General features: G+C 46.3%; 1 protein-coding gene across 1 annotated transcript; it reads right to left on the reverse strand.

Annotated features, from left to right (window-relative positions):
- Nucleotides 1–8,234: 8,234 nt before the first annotated feature.
- LOC141252893 (protein BTG2-like) lies at nt 8,235–13,021 on the reverse strand. Its single transcript, XM_073670654.1, has 2 exons — nt 12,688–13,021; nt 8,235–8,673 (listed from the first exon to the last, which is right to left on the reverse strand). The coding sequence occupies exons 1-2, from the start codon at nt 12,833–12,835 to the stop codon at nt 8,348–8,350; spliced, it is 474 nt and encodes a 157-aa protein (XP_073526755.1). The 5' UTR covers nt 12,836–13,021; the 3' UTR covers nt 8,235–8,347.
- Between the last annotated feature and the right edge of the window lie 5,865 nt (nt 13,022–18,886).

Below are 18,886 nucleotides of genomic sequence, written 5' to 3' on the forward strand. Positions count from 1 at the left end.
CACAACAAGTATATTCGTTACTTAAAAAAAAATTATAGCAGTCCGGTACTTGGGGAATAAAATGTCCTGTAACTTTATTCACAGCTTCATAAAAATTTAATGTTGGCAATCATGACAGCACTAGATGGTGGCCCCATTCTCGGGTATTCTACAATATGTATGCGGCCGACCGGGCTAATCAGCGAAGCAGTGTTTAAATGGGTTGTGCACTACTTTAAATTAACCCTCCAATGTATCCCCCCGGGGCCCCTAATGAATTTTGTAATTACGTCATGTTGTCAATATTGCTTGTGACAACATCGCTGACGACGCACAGCCAGCACTTAATTCCCCCGGCTGCAGCCGGCTCTTGCTTCCGCTTACATCACGACTATTTGCGGCTGCAGCCAGGGGTCTCCTGGTGAATGACGGGCAGTGGGCGAGGTTATCCCCCATCGTGTCACACCCAGCATCCACCGCGCGCTCTGTCAATGAATGCACGTGTGGTGGATGCCGGGTGTGACGAGATGGGGGATAACCCCGCCCACAGCCGATCATTCACCGTGGTACGCGGAACAGGAGACCCCGGGCTGCAGCCGCAAATAGTCGTGATGTAAGCGGAAGCAAGAGCCGGCAGCAGCCGGAGGTCACATACTGCCGTGCGCGGTGACCTGAGTATAAGCCGAGACCCCTAATTTTACAACAAAAAACTGGGAAAATTTATTGACTTGAGTATATATAAGCCTAGGGTGGGGAATGCAGCAGCTACTGTTAAATTTCCATATCCTGGTATGTATGGCTCCCTCATCCCCTAATTGTGGTTTGTAAGGCCCCGTCATTCCCCTAATCCTGGTTTGTATGGCCCCCTTATCTGGGCTTGTATGGCCTCCTCATCCTGGTTTTGTATGACCTCCTCATTCCCCCATCCCCACAGAAAAAATTTCATTCATTCAGATCTGGGATGTGTTATTTGAGTGTTCCCTTTATTTTTTGAGCAGTGTACAAATAAACTCTCCTTTCTCAAGACAGTACAGTGCAGGAAACACAAAAAATGCATAGTATATTGCACAGTGTGAACAGGTCTCTGTCCTCCAAAATATAAAGTGCCTCATAGTATGGCCCAACTGTGTACGAATAACAGTATATCATGTAACAGTCTGTTTTCAAATGGTGCCGTATAAAAATGCATTATGCGTAATATGATGTGGAATATATGATACATCAATGCCCATTTCAGAACGTGTTCAAAGCAGAAAATTGCCAACTAGCTGACCTACTATGAAATAACAGGACCAAAGAGGACTCCCCCCACCCCCCAAAAAAAGATCTTTGTATGAAAACGTGTCTACAGCTATATATGTACAATAGATCATTTTTGTAATTCAGACCATTGGGGTATCTTGTTCCTGGATACAAAATGCCTCTCTATTACATATGTTCTCTTCTCAATTGCCTCCTCTTATTGGGCTTTGCAAATTTTCAAAAAAAACAAAGAAAAAAAAGTAATTATTTGTTATGTTTTTCAACATAATATCTCCTCAAACCTGAAGGACATGACATTCCTGTCTCAATCGCAGCTATGTGTTCGGCGATCCTGACTTTTTATTTTTCTAGATGTGCATCCCTCATAACTGGGGCTACACCAGGTGCACTGAGCCATGTATACGACGTGATGAGAATCAGTTGATAAAACCTTTTATCACATATTCTTGTTGAAAAAAACTGTGTAGTCTCTAAAATGTAGCGGCATACAACATCTCCTACAACTGTGGAGCAAAGCTAGATGCCAGAGGCTAGTGTTCTTGAGGAATCTTAGTCCATTCCTTGTGGAAAATGGCCTCCACATCACTAATATTGTTGGGTTTGTATGCTGGAACCTCCTTCTTCAAATCCCATCTATGGGGTTCAGGGAGGGAGACCGTGACGGCCATTCCAGAATCTTCCAGGACTTCTGAAACGACGAGATCAACTTTGTGATATGTTTAGGATCGTTGTCCTGTTGGAAGCTCCAATACCGGCCACGGTTTAGCTTTCTCACAGGATTTAGGACTTTTCCTTTTAAGATTTTACTGATACTGACCTCCACACGCTTCAGTGTGAGAGGAAGATAGCAGCCCCAAAGAATCATGGATCCACTACTATCCTTCACTATGGTAGAGGACGGATGAAGCTTTTGCATAAAAGAACACTCTTCATAGACATATCGCTGATTCATAAACCTGAAAATCTCCAGATTTGTTTCATCACTCAACAGGACAGAATCCCAAAACTTTTGTGGCTTATTTATATGATTTTGAGCATATTGGAGTTGAGTTTACTTTTGGGTCAGTAGGCATGTGCGTTTGCACAAGCAGAAGCCTTGGCGCATGCTACCATCAAATCTTTTGCAGTCACTTGTGGGTTCTTCACCACCGGGCATCCTCATGAACCTGGGGGCAGCCAGTGATAGCTTTCAGTTTCTGACAAGTCCAGCTAGTATAGCCAGTGTTTCCTTCACTTTGAATTTGCAAACTAAGCTTTCAACTGCACCTCTAGGAACATTCAATGCATTAGTTATCTTTTTGTATAATTTTCCTTGTTTGTACAAGGCTATGATCTCTTAACTTATTGGGCCATCCTTTTGATTTAAAGGGATTTTCCCAAAATACATTTTAATCAATAGACATTAGAATAAAAATAAGTTCCACAATTGGGTATGTTAAAAAACACATTCCTCTGCGGAGATAATCTTATAAATGTGCCTCTGCTGTGTACTGTGTAATGGCTGTGTATGACCGTGCAGGGACATGGTCTGATCATACCACAGCTCCTGGGCAGGAGAGGAAGCAGAAGAGAGTATTATTACATAAAAAAAGAATTATCAAAATTATTATTTTTGTTTATTTATCTATTTACTGCAGGGTATTTAAATGTTGTCTTTCTCTTGTATTTTTTCTGTTTAGTGGTCAGTGTGAAGCTGTGTGCCCACTATGCGTTTTTGCCGAGGAATTTCCGCAGCGAAAACGCTTGGTAATACGTGCCCCATGGTCCCCAATGATAATCCGCATGAGCTGTGCACATGCTGCGGAAATTTCCGCTGCGGATTATCATTGCGGAAAAATCCGCAGCATGTCCATTAATTTTGCGGACACACAGCGTAATTGCCGCCATTGACTTGCATTGAATCGCTTAATATCCGCTTGACAACATGTGCACATGTGGATATTAAGCGATTCAATGTGCGGATGGTACCCGGGTCTGAAGAAGAGAAGACTCTCCTCCAGACCCGGGTACCATGGTACCTGTTAAAAAAAAGAATAAAAAAATATACATTATACTCACCTTCTGATGGCCCCCGGTCTCATCTATGGGGCGTCCTGGCGGCTTGCGATGGTGTAAAAGGACCTTCCATGACGTCATTTACTAAATGACGTCATGGAAAGTCCTTTTACACTACCGCAAGCCGTACAAGAGACCGGACGCACCGCAGAGAAGACTGCGGGCCATCAGAAAGTGAGTATAATGTTGCGGTTTTTTACTTTTTACCATTTTTATTCTTTTTTTTAACTATTACTTGGTCACACTGTATAAATCTATGCCGGTTGCATGGATTTATATAGTGTGACCAAGTTGTCAAGCACTTTCCAAGTGATGCTAAAATCGCTTGGAAAGCGCTTGACAACCCACATGCGAAATCGAATGCTAAAAACTCTTGACAAACGCTTCTACCTGGCAGGAAAAACGCATGTACAATCCACATGTGTTTTTCCTGCCAGGGAGATGCAGAAAAAATCTGCAGCATTTCTGCATCATGGGCACTTAGCCAGAACATGCGCTTACACGCTGCATGCTCACCAATTTATATTCCAGTTGATCTCTTTAGGTTTTTCTATACATATTAGACCAACATCAGCCACACTTTCCAATGTCGGTGGGATCGTCCGACAGTATAAAGTGTATGGGGGTCTACAGACTCTTGCCCAACAGATCATGACTGGGAGGAGAAAGAGCCAAATGTATGATTTTGGACTGCCAATCCTTTTGTTCTCCCTGATATAAGCTGTCACCAGAAGACTCTCATAGAGGACAGAGGAGCGCTCAGTCATGCAGGAGTCAGGAAAAATAGCTGGCGGCCAAATCATCTTTTGGCCGAGTTATTTATGGAGCATGGATGATTTTAGTATATATAAGCCAAAGTCGTTGTTGCCATTTATTCTTATGGTGCGCCTGGTGGGACCATGCATGTTGTGAGATGATTTGACTAAATGAGAAAAAACATCGTATTCCTGCACTCCAATTTATAAAAAACAAAAGCTCTGAAGGGTAAATTACCATAGAGTAGCATTACATGAAAAAGAAATTATTACAGCCATATGATGATATATTAGCCATAGTATATCTACAGCCAGTAACATGAACAGTTTAACATTACACAACTGTTTTTACATGCAAGAGCACCCTCCACTTTGAGGAGGTAATGTTTCTTGGGAACTACTCCATGCATAAGGTATTCTACACTGCCTCAGCCATCATAGTCAGACAGAAACAGACAGATTACATAGGTTGAAAAAAGGTCCATCAAGTTCAACCCTTCTCCACAAATTATAGATGAAAACTAACGAATTCTAACTCTTTATGTCATGGGAGCACTGTACAAAGCCATGACTCCACCATAAGAAAGAGTCTGGGCTAAAAGGGCATGCATGGTAGAGCTCCAGGACAAAAACCACTGCTGGGCAAAAAACAAAGGCTTGTCTCAGATTTGGCAGAAAACGTCTTGGTTGAAACTTTTTGGAAGGTGTACGTCCCATTACATCTGGTGTAGAAGTAACACATTTCAGAAAAGGAACATCTTACCAACAGTAAAATATGGTGGTGATAGTGTGATGGTCTGAGGCTGTTTTGCTGGTTCAGGATCTGGAAGACTTACTGTGGTGAATGAAACCATGAATTCTGCGGTCTACCAAAAAATCCTGAAGGAGAATGTCCAGCCATCTGCTCATGACCTCAAGCTGAAGTGCACTTGTGTTACACAGCAGGACAATGGTCCAAAACACACCAGCAAATCCACCTTCTGAATGGCTTATGAAAAACAAAATTAAAACTTTGGAGGGGCCTAGTCAAAGTCCTGACCTTAATCTGATTGAGATGCTGTGGTATGACCTTAAATAGGTAGTTCCTGCTCAGAAACCCTCCAATGTGGCTGAATTACAACAATTGTGTAAATATGAGTCAGTCAAAATTCCTCCAGAGCGTTCTAAAAGACCCACTGCCAGTTTTTGCAAATTCTTGATTGCAGTTGCTAAGGGTGGCCCAATCAGTTGTTAGGTTTAGGGGCAATTGCTTTCACAAATAAAGACCTTAAGTTTAAAAACTACATTTTGTGATCTGAAACATTTAAGTGTGACAAACATGCAAAAGAATAAGAAATCAGGAAGGGGGCCAGCCCCACTGTGATTGCTGGGAGCACCACCACTAGAAAGGATGTCCCAAACCTTCGTCAGTACAATGGGATATTGGTTGTAGTGGGTGTGCAGTGCCATTCCTACTCAATGACTAAGGAGCTACGAACCAGCTGACTACGGTATGCCACTCCATTTACTTACATCCACATGGGATACTTGAAGTGTATCCACAACTGTAAGACACGCATCAAATGTGGCTTCACACCTGCAATACAACAGGATAAATTGACTGGCTCGATTTTCTCAGACGCATATGGAAGAGATTTTGCAATAGTTAATCTACAATTAAGTCCCCCGCTACACATTTTGCATGGAAAGTTTTTTTTGCGTATAAGGCTGAGTTCACACGATGCGTTTTTCATGCGTTTCCACGGCGTTTTTGCAGTTGTGGAAACGCATGGTAGAAGGGCAGCAATGTTCCCCAATTGAAATCCGCATGTGCTGTGCCCATGATGCGGATTTTTCCGCAGCGTAAACGCTGCGCTCAAATATCCGCAGCATGTCAACTAATTTTGCGGAAACGCTGCTCTTTTGCCGCCATTGACTTGCATTAGACCGCATGGAATCCGCATCACCGTATATGTTGATGCGCTTTTCATGCGGTCTAATGTGCGGATGGTACCCGGGTATGGATGAGAGGACTCTCATCCAGACCCAGGTACCATTAAAAAAAAAAAAAAAAAATGAATAAAATAAAAAATATATATATTCTCACCTTCTGACGGTCCGCGCAGCGCTCCTGCTTGATTCCCCGCACTTCGCGGTTGAATGAAGAAGGACCTTCGCTGACATCAGAGTCATGTGACGCTGACGTCGGAAGGTCCTAAAGTCTTCACTGCCGGCAGCCGGGACCGAGCGAAGCAGGACACCGGGGGCCATCAGAGGGTGAAGTATATATTTATTTTTTGACATTCACACACTATATAAATTCATGCCGGTTGCATGGATTTATATAGTGTAAAGTTGTCAAGCACTTTCCAAGTGATGCTAAAATAGTTTGGGAAGAACTTGTCAACCCGCATGCGGAAATGAAAGTGAAGACCGCTTCATTTCCGCATGTCCCTGGCAGGAAACCGCATGCGTTTTTTCCTGCCAGAGAGATGCAGAAACGCTCAGGAAAAAATCCTGAGCATTTCTGCATCGTGTGCACATACCCTTAGCCTACTCAATCTTCAAATGCAGGGACATTGAGTTAAAACAAGGGCTCTGAAGCCAAGTTCTAATTATTGTGATCCCAACCAATGCTACATTTATTACATACCTTCTGGATGTACTTGTTATGCATATGCCACAAGTCATCAGCCAAACACTCATTGGACTACCAGTGACCCTCCTAACTGTAGCATAAGGCAGGAGCTGCAGCAAACTCAGACTATCCATGGCACAGATAAGTGTAGCCGTCTATAAACACATCCACTCGTCAGTCAAGTGCAGGCATTTGTTTCCAAATGAACCATGTTGCAGTTACCGTAATCCTCTGTGGGTGACCAAAAAGGGTCCGGTTCGTAGAATTTACCCAGTTCTTCCGCGGCCAGCAGCGTCTTGTTAAAAGTAGACAGGTTCTGATCCTTTTTTAGCAAGATGGATGGGTAAACCCATGGGGCTGCAGCTTGCATATATACACATACTTTCTCTCAATGCAGCATAGGATAAATAGATTATACTTTTACATTGGGATTAAGTTCTGAACCCACATAGTGCAAAACAAGTGCGAGTGCTCAGGCACTGTAATCAAGGCCTAATCCAGACTGTAGAATACGATAGAGACTGAATCCTGGAAGGTAAATGTTGAGGACAGCTTTAAGAGAAAACAAGTCAACACTAAAGCAATTTCTCTTTTATTACAAAAGTAACAACTGTACCGTACCCAGTAACAAGATCTTCACAGCATTACTGCTCATGTCAAGCAGCACAAGATGAGACGCAGGCAGTTTACAGAGCTTGACAGTGATATGGGGCACATACTTATTGACATAGTTTATGTATACAGGTATTGTGCAAATATAAAGGCCCGTAGTTTGACTCAATAAGACCCCTTTATGCAGCATTAAAAAGGCACAGTGTAGTAACCACATGAGAAAACAGCAAACAATAAAAGGTAAGTGCCAACCAGGTCAGACTGCGCGGCAGCTACAACAGTTGGCAAAATTCATTTGTGCAAGATAAGTGCCTGCAGAGACCCAACAATACAGAGAACCTAAGACCTGAGCAGAATGGGGCCTTAGTGTAAACATTAAAGTGCTTTTATCTCGCAAACCATCTCCATTGTGCCCACCAGTACATGACTTCTGAGTCTGTACTTATAAGTTAAATATAGTTCACCAATGTGATGGGGAATGTCTGTAAACTGAAGCAGCTCAAGACTCCCCCTCTACATTTGGGGAGAGCACTGTCCCGTCCAAAATGAAGTTTACCTACTGCCGTAAGGAAAAGTTACAAGCAGACAACAGGTCACTGACCCTATATAAAATAATCATTGGTGACATTTCAGGATTCCGTGCATGATGGGTCCTGTGGTGTCAGACTGGCCTTTGTGTCACTGCTGGATCCCAATAAGTCTGCTCTACAGACAGCCACTGTGCACAGCAACAAGCGAGGTCTCCAGCAGTGAGCACCGCGACCAGAGGAGGCAAAGTGCGAGGTAGCCAAACCGGGCCGATACAGGTCATGTAACAGCGTACATAGAAGTGTGGAGAGTCCCATATGTCGCCGTGTGCGTTATGTTAGATGCTGGACAGGTTTGGTAATGGGCTGTACATGTTTTACTAGTGCAGTAGTGTCTCAGTGAGAATTAAAATACTAGACATAACATTTTATCCAAAAATTTCTTTAAAAATATAAATAGATCTTCATTAGAAAACATGGCTCCCAGAGCGAGGTATTTACACATACACGGGCAGCAGACGTGGAGATCCTTGCCAAGGTTAGCTGCCCACTGTCATCAGGTGGTACTGGCTGGGGGCACTGGAGCACCCCAGGAGCTCGCTCTTACAGTTAAGAGGGCCACAGGGCTTAGGAGCAGATGCCTCATACAGAACACAGATGGAGCCATCCTCGCCAATCCTGTAAGAAACCTCATAAGGATCCACCCACAGCGTGAGCTCTTTGGGCAAGAGGCCGAGTAGATTACTCATCTTTATACGAGCAGCAACCTTGCTGATGATTGGGTCCATTTTATGGTTGATCCGAATACAACGGTAGCCAGAACCCTTGGCAGGCTTGTCTGGAAACCAATGGTGTCTATAATGCTCTGCAAAGAGAAAGGGGAATTAGTCTTCTGCCCCAACATGTTCACCTTTCATTAGTGTATAGATATACAGCTACACCCCTCCCCATTGCTTACCCTCCAGTACTACAGTCACCCCCTCTTCCCCATATGCTTTATCTTCCAGTACTACATAGATACAGTCACCCCCCCTTCCCCATACGATTTGTCCTCCAGTACTAGATCCAGTCACCCCCCCTTCCCCATACGCTTTATCCTCCAGTACTAGATCCAGTCACCCCCCCTTCCCCATACGCTTTATCCTCCAGTACTAGATCCAGTCACCCCCCCTTCCCCATACGCTTTATCCTCCAGTACTAGATCCAGTCACCCCCCCTTCCCCATACGCTTTATCCTCCAGTACTAGATCCAGTCACCCCCCCTTCCCCATACGCTTTATCCTCCAGTACTAGATCCAGTCACCCCCCCTTCCCCATACGCTTTATCCTCCAGTACTAGATCCAGTCACCCCCCCTTCCCCATACGCTTTATCCTCCAGTACTAGATCCAGTCACCCCCCCTTCCCCATACGCTTTATCCTCCAGTACTAGATCCAGTCACCCCCCCTTCCCCATACGCTTTATCCTCCAGTACTAGATCCAGTCACCCCCCCTTCCCCATACGCTTTATCCTCCAGTACTAGATCCAGTCACCCCCCCTTCCCCATACGCTTTATCCTCCAGTACTAGATCCAGTCACCCCCCCTTCCCCATACGCTTTATCCTCCAGTACTAGATCCAGTCACCCCCCCTTCCCCATACGCTTTATCCTCCAGTACTAGATCCAGTCACCCCCCCTTCCCCATACGCTTTATCCTCCAGTACTAGATCCAGTCACCCCCCCTTCCCCATACGCTTTATCCTCCAGTACTAGATCCAGTCACCCCCCCTTCCCCATACGCTTTATCCTCCAGTACTAGATCCAGTCACCCCCCCTTCCCCATACGCTTTATCCTCCAGTACTAGATCCAGTCACCCCCCCTTCCCCATACGCTTTATCCTCCAGTACTAGATCCAGTCACCCCCCCCCTTCCCCATGCGCTTTATCCTCCAGTACTAGATCCAGTCATCCCCCCCTTCCCCATACGCTTTATCCTCCAGTACTAGATCCAGTCATCCCCCCCTTCCCCATACGCTTTATCCTCCAGTACTAGATCCAGTCATCCCCCCTTCCCCATACGCTTTATCCTCCAGTACTAGATCCAGTCATCCCCCCTTCCCCATACGCTTTATCCTCCAGTACTAGATCCAGTCATCCCCCCTTCCCCATACGCTTTATCCTCCAGTACTAGATCCAGTCATCCCCCCTTCCCCATACGCTTTATCCTCCAGTACTAGATCCAGTCATCCCCCCTTCCCCATACGCTTTATCCTCCAGTACTAGATCCAGTCATCCCCCCTTCCCCATACGCTTTATCCTCCAGTACTAGATCCAGTCATCCCCCCTTCCCCATACGCTTTATCCTCCAGTACTAGATCCAGTCATCCCCCCTTCCCCATACGCTTTATCCTCCAGTACTAGATCCAGTCATCCCCCCTTCCCCATACGCTTTATCCTCCAGTACTAGATCCAGTCATCCCCCCTTCCCCATACGCTTTATCCTCCAGTACTAGATCCAGTCATCCCCCCTTCCCCATACGCTTTATCCTCCAGTACTAGATCCAGTCATCCCCCCTTCCCCATACGCTTTATCCTCCAGTACTAGATCCAGTCATCCCCCCTTCCCCATACGCTTTATCCTCCAGTACTAGATCCAGTCATCCCCCCTTCCCCATACGCTTTATCCTCCAGTACTAGATCCAGTCATCCCCCCTTCCCCATACGCTTTATCCTCCAGTACTAGATCCAGTCATCCCCCCTTCCCCATACGCTTTATCCTCCAGTACTAGATCCAGTCATCCCCCCTTCCCCATACGCTTTATCCTCCAGTACTAGATCCAGTCATCCCCCCTTCCCCATACGCTTTATCCTCCAGTACTAGATCCAGTCATCCCCCCTTCCCCATACGCTTTATCCTCCAGTACTAGATCCAGTCATCCCCCCTTCCCCATACGCTTTATCCTCCAGTACTAGATCCAGTCATCCCCCCTTCCCCATACGCTTTATCCTCCAGTACTAGATCCAGTCATCCCCCCTTCCCCATACGCTTTATCCTCCAGTACTAGATCCAGTCATCCCCCCTTCCCCATACGCTTTATCCTCCAGTACTAGATCCAGTCATCCCCCCTTCCCCATACGCTTTATCCTCCAGTACTAGATCCAGTCATCCCCCCTTCCCCATACGCTTTATCCTCCAGTACTAGATCCAGTCATCCCCCCTTCCCCATACGCTTTATCCTCCAGTACTAGATCCAGTCATCCCCCCTTCCCCATACGCTTTATCCTCCAGTACTAGATCCAGTCATCCCCCCTTCCCCATACGCTTTATCCTCCAGTACTAGATCCAGTCATCCCCCCTTCCCCATACGCTTTATCCTCCAGTACTAGATCCAGTCATCCCCCCTTCCCCATACGCTTTATCCTCCAGTACTAGATCCAGTCATCCCCCCTTCCCCATACGCTTTATCCTCCAGTACTAGATCCAGTCATCCCCCCTTCCCCATACGCTTTATCCTCCAGTACTAGATCCAGTCATCCCCCCTTCCCCATACGCTTTATCCTCCAGTACTAGATCCAGTCATCCCCCCTTCCCCATACGCTTTATCCTCCAGTACTAGATCCAGTCATCCCCCCTTCCCCATACGCTTTATCCTCCAGTACTATATCCAGTCATCCCCCTTCCCCATACGCTTTATCCTCCAGTACTATATCCAGTCATCCCCCTTCCCCATACGCTTTATCCTCCAGTACTATATCCAGTCATCCCCCTTCCCCATACGCTTTATCCTCCAGTACTATATCCAGTCATCCCCCTTCCCCATACGCTTTATCCTCCAGTACTATATCCAGTCATCCCCCTTCCCCATACGCTTTATCCTCCAGTACTATATCCAGTCATCCCCCTTCCCCATACGCTTTATCCTCCAGTACTAGATCCAGTCATCCCCCCTTCCCCATACGCTTTATCCTCCAGTACTAGATCCAGTCATCCCCCCTTCCCCATACGCTTTATCCTCCAGTACTATATCCAGTCATCCCCCCTTCCCCATACGCTTTATCCTCCAGTACTATATCCAGTCATCCCCCCTTCCCCATACGCTTTATCCTCCAGTACTATATCCAGTCATCCCCCCTTCCCCATACGCTTTATCCTCCAGTACTAGATCCAGTCATCCCCCCTTCCCCATACGCTTTATCCTCCAGTACTAGATCCAGTCATCCCCCCTTCCCCATACGCTTTATCCTCCAGTACTAGATCCAGTCATCCCCCCTTCCCCATACGCTTTACCCTCCAGTACTATATCCAGTCATCCCCTCCCCATACGCTTTATCCTCCAGTACTAGATCCAGTCATCCCCCCTTCCCCATACGCTTTATCCTCCAGTACTAGATCCAGTCATCCCCCCTTCCCCATACGCTTTATCCTCCAGTACTAGATCCAGTCATCCCCCCTTCCCCATACGCTTTATCCTCCAGTACTATATCCAGTCATCCCCCCTTCCCCATACGCTTTATCCTCCAGTACTAGATCCAGTCATCCCCCCTTCCCCATACGCTTTATCCTCCAGTACTAGATCCAGTCATCCCCCCTTCCCCATACGCTTTATCCTCCAGTACTATATCCAGTCATCCCCCCTTCCCCATACGCTTTATCCTCCAGTACTATATCCAGTCATCCCCCCTTCCCCATACGCTTTATCCTCCAGTACTAGATCCAGTCATCCCCCCTTCCCCATACGCTTTACCCTCCAGTACTATATCCAGTCATCCCCTCCCCATATGCTTTACTTTCGTGCTCTACGGTAAACCCCTCCCCAAAAGGAATCGCATAGGTGAATATGACGGGGCCCAGAGATACCGCTGAACCCACAGTGCCAGACGGCTGCCCCGGGCTCTCACCGATAAGAGTATCCCGTAATGCTCCACGGAAGCCATGCAGCTGCTGCTCACTGAGGCGGCTGCGCAGTAGATCAGACAGGAAGCTGACGGCCGCCGTGATCTCCGGTAACGTCTCCGAGTGAATGTCTTGTGAGGACCCGATGGACATGGCTGATAGGCTGAGGTCACCGTGTAGGCCTGACTGGGCGATGTCTCTATTCCGGTACCACTGCTTCCTCTGTGCTGTCCCGCCGCTCTATGACTGACGGAAGAGCCGCGTCTCCTAGCTCTTTTATAGTTAGCCCTGACAACCCGCAGCTCCCCAGAGAACTCTCCACCAATCAGCGCGCCCGCAGCGTCCTCTATGTTAATAAGCTAATGATGCTGCGGGAGGATGACGTCACCATCCAGATCCGCATGAGGCAGGAGGCGGGGCATTGTGGGTAAGAGCTGCTGGGGAATGAAAACAAAGCTTAGAGGGGGCGTCACTACCTGGACAGCCCCGTTTATAATAGCATAGTATGTACTTTGTCATTTAAGACTATGTGTCCACGATGTAAAATGCTACATTTTTTACGCTTCTCCCTGGCAGGAAAAATGAATGGGGTTTTTACATGCGTTTTTCCCGCCAGGTAGAAGCGTTTGTGAAGCGTTTTTGCATGCATTTCTGCATGCGGGTTATCAAGCGCTTTTCCAAGCGATTTTAGCATCACCTGGAAAGTGCTTGACAAGTTCACACTATATAAATCCATGCAACCGGCATGGCTATGGAACCTGCCAAAGACGTGCATGGCTGCCATCGCTGAGTAGTGACACCAGTAGTAGGACATGAATGCAGAAGACGCTGCATGGAACACAGCCGGCAGCCCTGCTGGGGGGCAATGCGGAGGACGCATGGAAACTATAGCTAGTAGTGGCTTTTATTTCTTTATTACATTGGCAGCTGTTTTAGAAATGTGGAAAATGTTGTATAATCCCTTTACATAGGAGCTGTCACCAGGTGAAAAGTGGCCAGTTGTTGTGCTTATTGTATTCCCACTGCTGTCCTGGCTATTTCGCATTTTTGTCTTTTTTGGGGTCTTTTTATTCATTGCTACTTTTTATGGTCTTTAAAAGGGATTGGTGATCATAGGGTACTAATGCAGAGAACCCTAAAGAAACATCCACAGGTAATCTGCAAGCCACTCCCCCTTGGTAAAGAGCATAAACATTAGCACTATCGAAAAAACATCATATTCCTGGAACTGTAAAGCTGATTAAAAAAATGACTCGGGAGCAGCGAGAATAGAATAAATGCCACAAGTGGTCTCTTTCCACGTGATGACAGGTCTACCCGTGACACTGATTTTGTCTCAGCATATGGCGTCGGTCTCTGAGTCAGACACAGCCGTAGGCCCCTGTGAAATAGCGGAATCTTTGCTTTTTCTTGTCCAATGTCTCACCATAAGTTTCCCCTTAAATATATCTAACAATTTTCATAGAATTTATGAGCCATAAAATCCATTAAAGAGGTTGGCCACTACTTTGTCATTGAGGGCCTATAGGCCATCAATATCTAATCGATGGGGCCGATGCTGGAACACAGCAGCTCCAGCATCTCTATAGTTGATCTTCTGTACCCGGCCATAGTCTCTATAGTTTTGACAGAGCTGCTGTGTTCTGGCAGCTTCTCAGAATTTTGCTAATCGGGTGTCACACCTCCACCAATCAGATAGTGATAGCCTATCCTGAGAGTATGCCATCAATAAAAAAGTCCTTTATACATGATGTAATAGATAGTTGGGAGCCTCTTTGAAAGTGGCACTGGGCCCCCCAGCCTACTGGGCCCCTGGGCAGACATATGGTATGTCTGCCGCGCCCTCACCACTATGTATTTCGGTAGTGTGGAAACCATTCTGCCTGCATAATACACCATATACCTAACATCACACAATCCGTAAGAAGCAGCCCTGTCTCCTTATAATATGGGAGGCACAGCATCAGCCCATGTTGTCAACCTATTTCCCTATACATTCTAATGTTTAAACATTGTCCTTTCGTAAGGTAAATCTATTCACACATATATAATCCCACAACATACATGGGCATAGATATGCCTCAGCTTGCCCCATAGTTTGGATGGGGGATGTGCTCAGTATAGGAATCTCGGCTAAGTGTTTGTTCTTCGCTCCGATTGTTATGGAGGAGGTCATTTGTAATTGTGAAGAGCTGTCACCTCAGCTGGGGTGCAATGTATACATTACTGTACTGTGTTTACTGAGGTAGTGTATTGCTAAGCTTTTACCAAGGATCTAGAAGCTTATTGTGAAGGCTTAGCAATTCTTCATTCATCAGACAATTAAGGGTTCGTACATGGGGCCGTATCACAGCTTTGTTACATACATAGCCATATTTGGGCTCCCACAAATGTGTATGAGACCTACACTGTACCCTCATAGGCTTTAGATTTTATCAGAGAAAATCTGCAATATAGATGGTGACATCCAGTCCCAATACATAATGGACGTCCAGGCAGTCAGTTCATCTTTTCATAAGGGTAGTGATGACTCCTAGAAGTGGATTCACCTTTCATTCCGCTCTTACTATAATGATGAGCTGTGATATGTCTTATTGTACAGAAACCAGTATGATTCAGGATGATGAATTGTTGATTTAAGTTGGAAGAGATTGTGCAGGTTTCTATACCTATAATTACAGTAAAAAGCGCTCATACACATTAGACTAACGTCAACCGATCCTGCCGATATTGGCAGTCAGTCCATCCCAACCCAAAAAGGAAAAGGGCAGAAACAAAACTGTCAGGGCCCAAAGTGGAACTGCTGCCAGAGGATCAGGACACATGGCCTAAATCAACTGTAAAGTGCCAAAACCAACATCAATAAATACATTTATACACATATTGTACACTGAATTACATTATATTCCTAAGAAAAAGTATATAAGTAATAGCACTGTTGCAAATACGGGTAGAAAAAGGCATAAACTGGACCTATGTAGCAAAGCTATAACACAACAGTAAGCAGGTATAGCACAGCAGACTGTAGTTTTATATACAGAAGACTACCACAATTAAACTTGTCCAATATGGTATACATTTCTTTATAGATTGTCAGAAGAGTTGGCGATCGGCTATGTCCAATTTCGCCTGCCAATCGCATTGTTCTCCTGTATTTACGACCTCCCCGAGTTCCCCCCGGACATGCGACCTCCCCGAGTTCCCCCCAGACATGCGACTTCCCCGAGTTCCCCCCGGACATGCGACTTCCCCGAGTTCCCCCCGGACATGCGACCTCCCCGAGTTCCCCCCGGACATGCAACCTCCCCGAGTTCCTCCCGGACATGCGACCTCCCCGAGTTCCCCCCGGACATGCGACCTCCCCGAGTTCCCCCCGGACATGCGACCTCCCCGAGTTCCCCCCGGACATGCGACCTCCCCGAGTTCCCCCCGGACATGCGACCTCCCCGAGTTCCCCCCGGACATGCGACTTCCCCGAGTTCCCCCCGGACATGCGACTTCCCCGAGTTCCCCCTGGACATGCGACTTCCCCGAGTTCCCCCTGGACATGCGACTTCCCCGAGTTCCCCCTGGACATGCGACTTCCCCGAGTTCCCCCTGGACATGCGACTTCCCCGAGTTCCCCCTGGACATGCGACTTCCCCGAGTTCCCCCTGGACATGCGACTTCCCCTAGTTCCCCCTGGACATGCGACCTCCCCGAGTTCCCCCTGGACATGCGACTTCCCCGAGTTCCCCCTGGACATGCGACCTCCCCGAGTTCCCCCTGGACATGCGACCTCCCCGAGTTCCCCCTGGACATGCGACTTCCCCGAGTTCCCCCTGGACATGCGACTTCCCCGAGTTCCCCCTGGACATGCGACCTCCCCGAGTTCCCCCTGGACATGCGACCTCCCCGAGTTCCCCCTGGACATGCGACCTCCCCGAGTTCCCCCGGACATGCGACCTCCCCGAGTTCCCCCTGGACATGCGACTTCCCCGAGTTCCCCCTGGACATGCGACCTCCCCGAGTTCCCCCTGGACATGCGACCTCCCCGAGTTCCCCCTGGACATGCGACTTCCCCGAGTTCCCCCTGGACATGCGACCTCCCCGAGTTCCCCCTGGACATGCGACCTCCCCGAGTTCCCCCTGGACATGCGACCTCCCCGAGTTCCCCCTGGACATGCGACCTCCCCGAGTTCCCCCGGACATGCGATCTCCCGGTGTTTTCCCCGCTTTTCCATACAGAACACAGGAGTGCTGGGTTGAACGACCACTGCTATGTATGGGAGAGTCGTACGAAGCATTGTTTAGATGACAGACACACAATGTGTATGGCCTGATGTACAAGTCATATGGCAGGACCACACAATACAAGCAATTTCTACCGTTTGTGTCTCCCCCATTTTCTTATAGCCTGGAAGCTCTTGTTTAAAGTTCTGAATTACAATATATGTCCCTCTGTAATGTCTGATAATTTTTGTACATGTACCTTCTGAATTGTAAAGTTCTGCGGATTATGGCATTACATATCAATGAAATTACTATTATAAGCTATCTTTCCATGGAAACAAGTTTTCTAATCAGACTGCTAAAGCCATTGAAATCAGAGTCTCCAGGCATTCTGTGACTGCAGACTGCTAAATCGTGACAATGTGCAATGCACACGTTGTCACCGTTCCCTTTATGTCCCGAGTGAGACAGTGGTCATGTGACCACGTGTGTGCGCAATTTGCATACTTGTGGTCACATGCTGACTGGATTCTGTAATTCTCTCCTATTGAGAGAATCTAGATAAGACTAGTTGGCATGTGCACGCTACTATGTAAATCACATACATGCAGTCACATGATGGCCATTCTCACAGGAAATATAGGGGAATCATGTTTGTCACGGTTTGGCAATCTGCTGTCGCATATAAAGCATTTAGAAAAACCAGAAGCCAAAGGCCAAAAATAGACAAATCGGGTCAATCAATCAAAGACCAAAGAAAAATATATAAACCCCTTAAAAATTAACTGTTAATTGATATATTTAAAAGCAACCATAACAATATATAAAGAGGCAGTTATCCACATAATAGTATATATGGGGGGAAAGGTTAACAGGGTAGGTACAGTACACATCCAGGCTTGCCCTATGATTCCCTAACAGGGCTAGTATCCTGCCTGACAGAGGAGTTTTCACCCTAGCGAGTCGATGTGGTGTCCACTCTCCACGGAGGCTGTCCCTTACCTGACTCTATCCGCCCCTATACGGACATACACATTCATAAAAAGACATCAAATAATGATGATAGGGCAGACAGTCATGTTACAGTTAACATGCTGAATGAATAAAATTATATTTAACAAAGTCCATACACCAATTATGTGAGTAGAGGGAAAATGTAATATAAATCAAGATTGACACTCAAAATAGTTGATTTGTATCCAAAGGTTCTCAGTGCAATGGTCGATTCAAAGAGGGCCCTGTCAGGGAATGGAGGTTGCAAAATTGCTACACTATATGAACAATCACCCCTGGACCCGTAAAGTGGATCAATAACCAACCTTGAAAAGACTAACTCAAATACTTCACGATTCTGCAAATAGAAAATGTGAGCAACTATAACAGAGGTCCACAGATAATGAAGACCCCAAAATACACTCAACAACCAATGCAAAGAAATCTTATCAAGAACCCTTATGGCCACAAAGGTCAGACTGCCTTGACATAATAATCTATAATAGGCAATACATATAATAGACTTCAGATGATTGATAGTGCATATGCAGACATTTTAGTGGTAAGATCATATGTGTGTCAGTCAAGAAAAAAGCTGTTAACTGTAACCATGCTATCTGTTCATGATTCATTGATTCCTTAATAGTCGCAGTTCCAACGCGTTTCACCCCCTCCTAAGTTGGGATTCATGAGGGCTAAACAGGCTAAACAGACTGCTGATCACCCAACGAACAAAAAATACTCTTGTTTGTAAAGTAGAATTATCTTTTGGTTTGCACAAAAGATCATCGTTCTCGGCAGCATTTTGTCCTGTGTAAACAGGATCTATGCTGATGAGAACAACAGCAGCCTATACACACTGAGTGATCCATTATAGATCGTTCAGTACATATCCAAAGCGCATCCTGTGTACACATGCTAATAAACGATCATCAACCGGCAAATATGTTACCAATTGGCTTTAATTTATCACAGCGCATTGTGAAGTTTAGACTACTG

Source organism: Phyllobates terribilis, unplaced genomic scaffold (assembly GCF_046119375.1).
Source record: "Phyllobates terribilis strain yellow unplaced genomic scaffold, ASM4611937v1 Scaffold_2__4_contigs__length_985480577, whole genome shotgun sequence".
NCBI classification, from domain to species: Eukaryota; Metazoa; Chordata; class Amphibia; order Anura; family Dendrobatidae; genus Phyllobates; species Phyllobates terribilis.

Excerpts from the sequence above, each read along its gene's own strand:
- LOC141252893 (XM_073670654.1), bottom strand. The coding sequence starts at position 12,835 with ATGTCCATCGGGTCCTCACAAGACATTCACTCGGAGACGTTACCGGAG. Across the intron at positions 8,674-12,687 it reads ATTACGGGATACTCTTATCG|AGCATTATAGACACCATTGG; the intron begins GTGAGAGCCCGG and ends TTCTCTTTGCAG.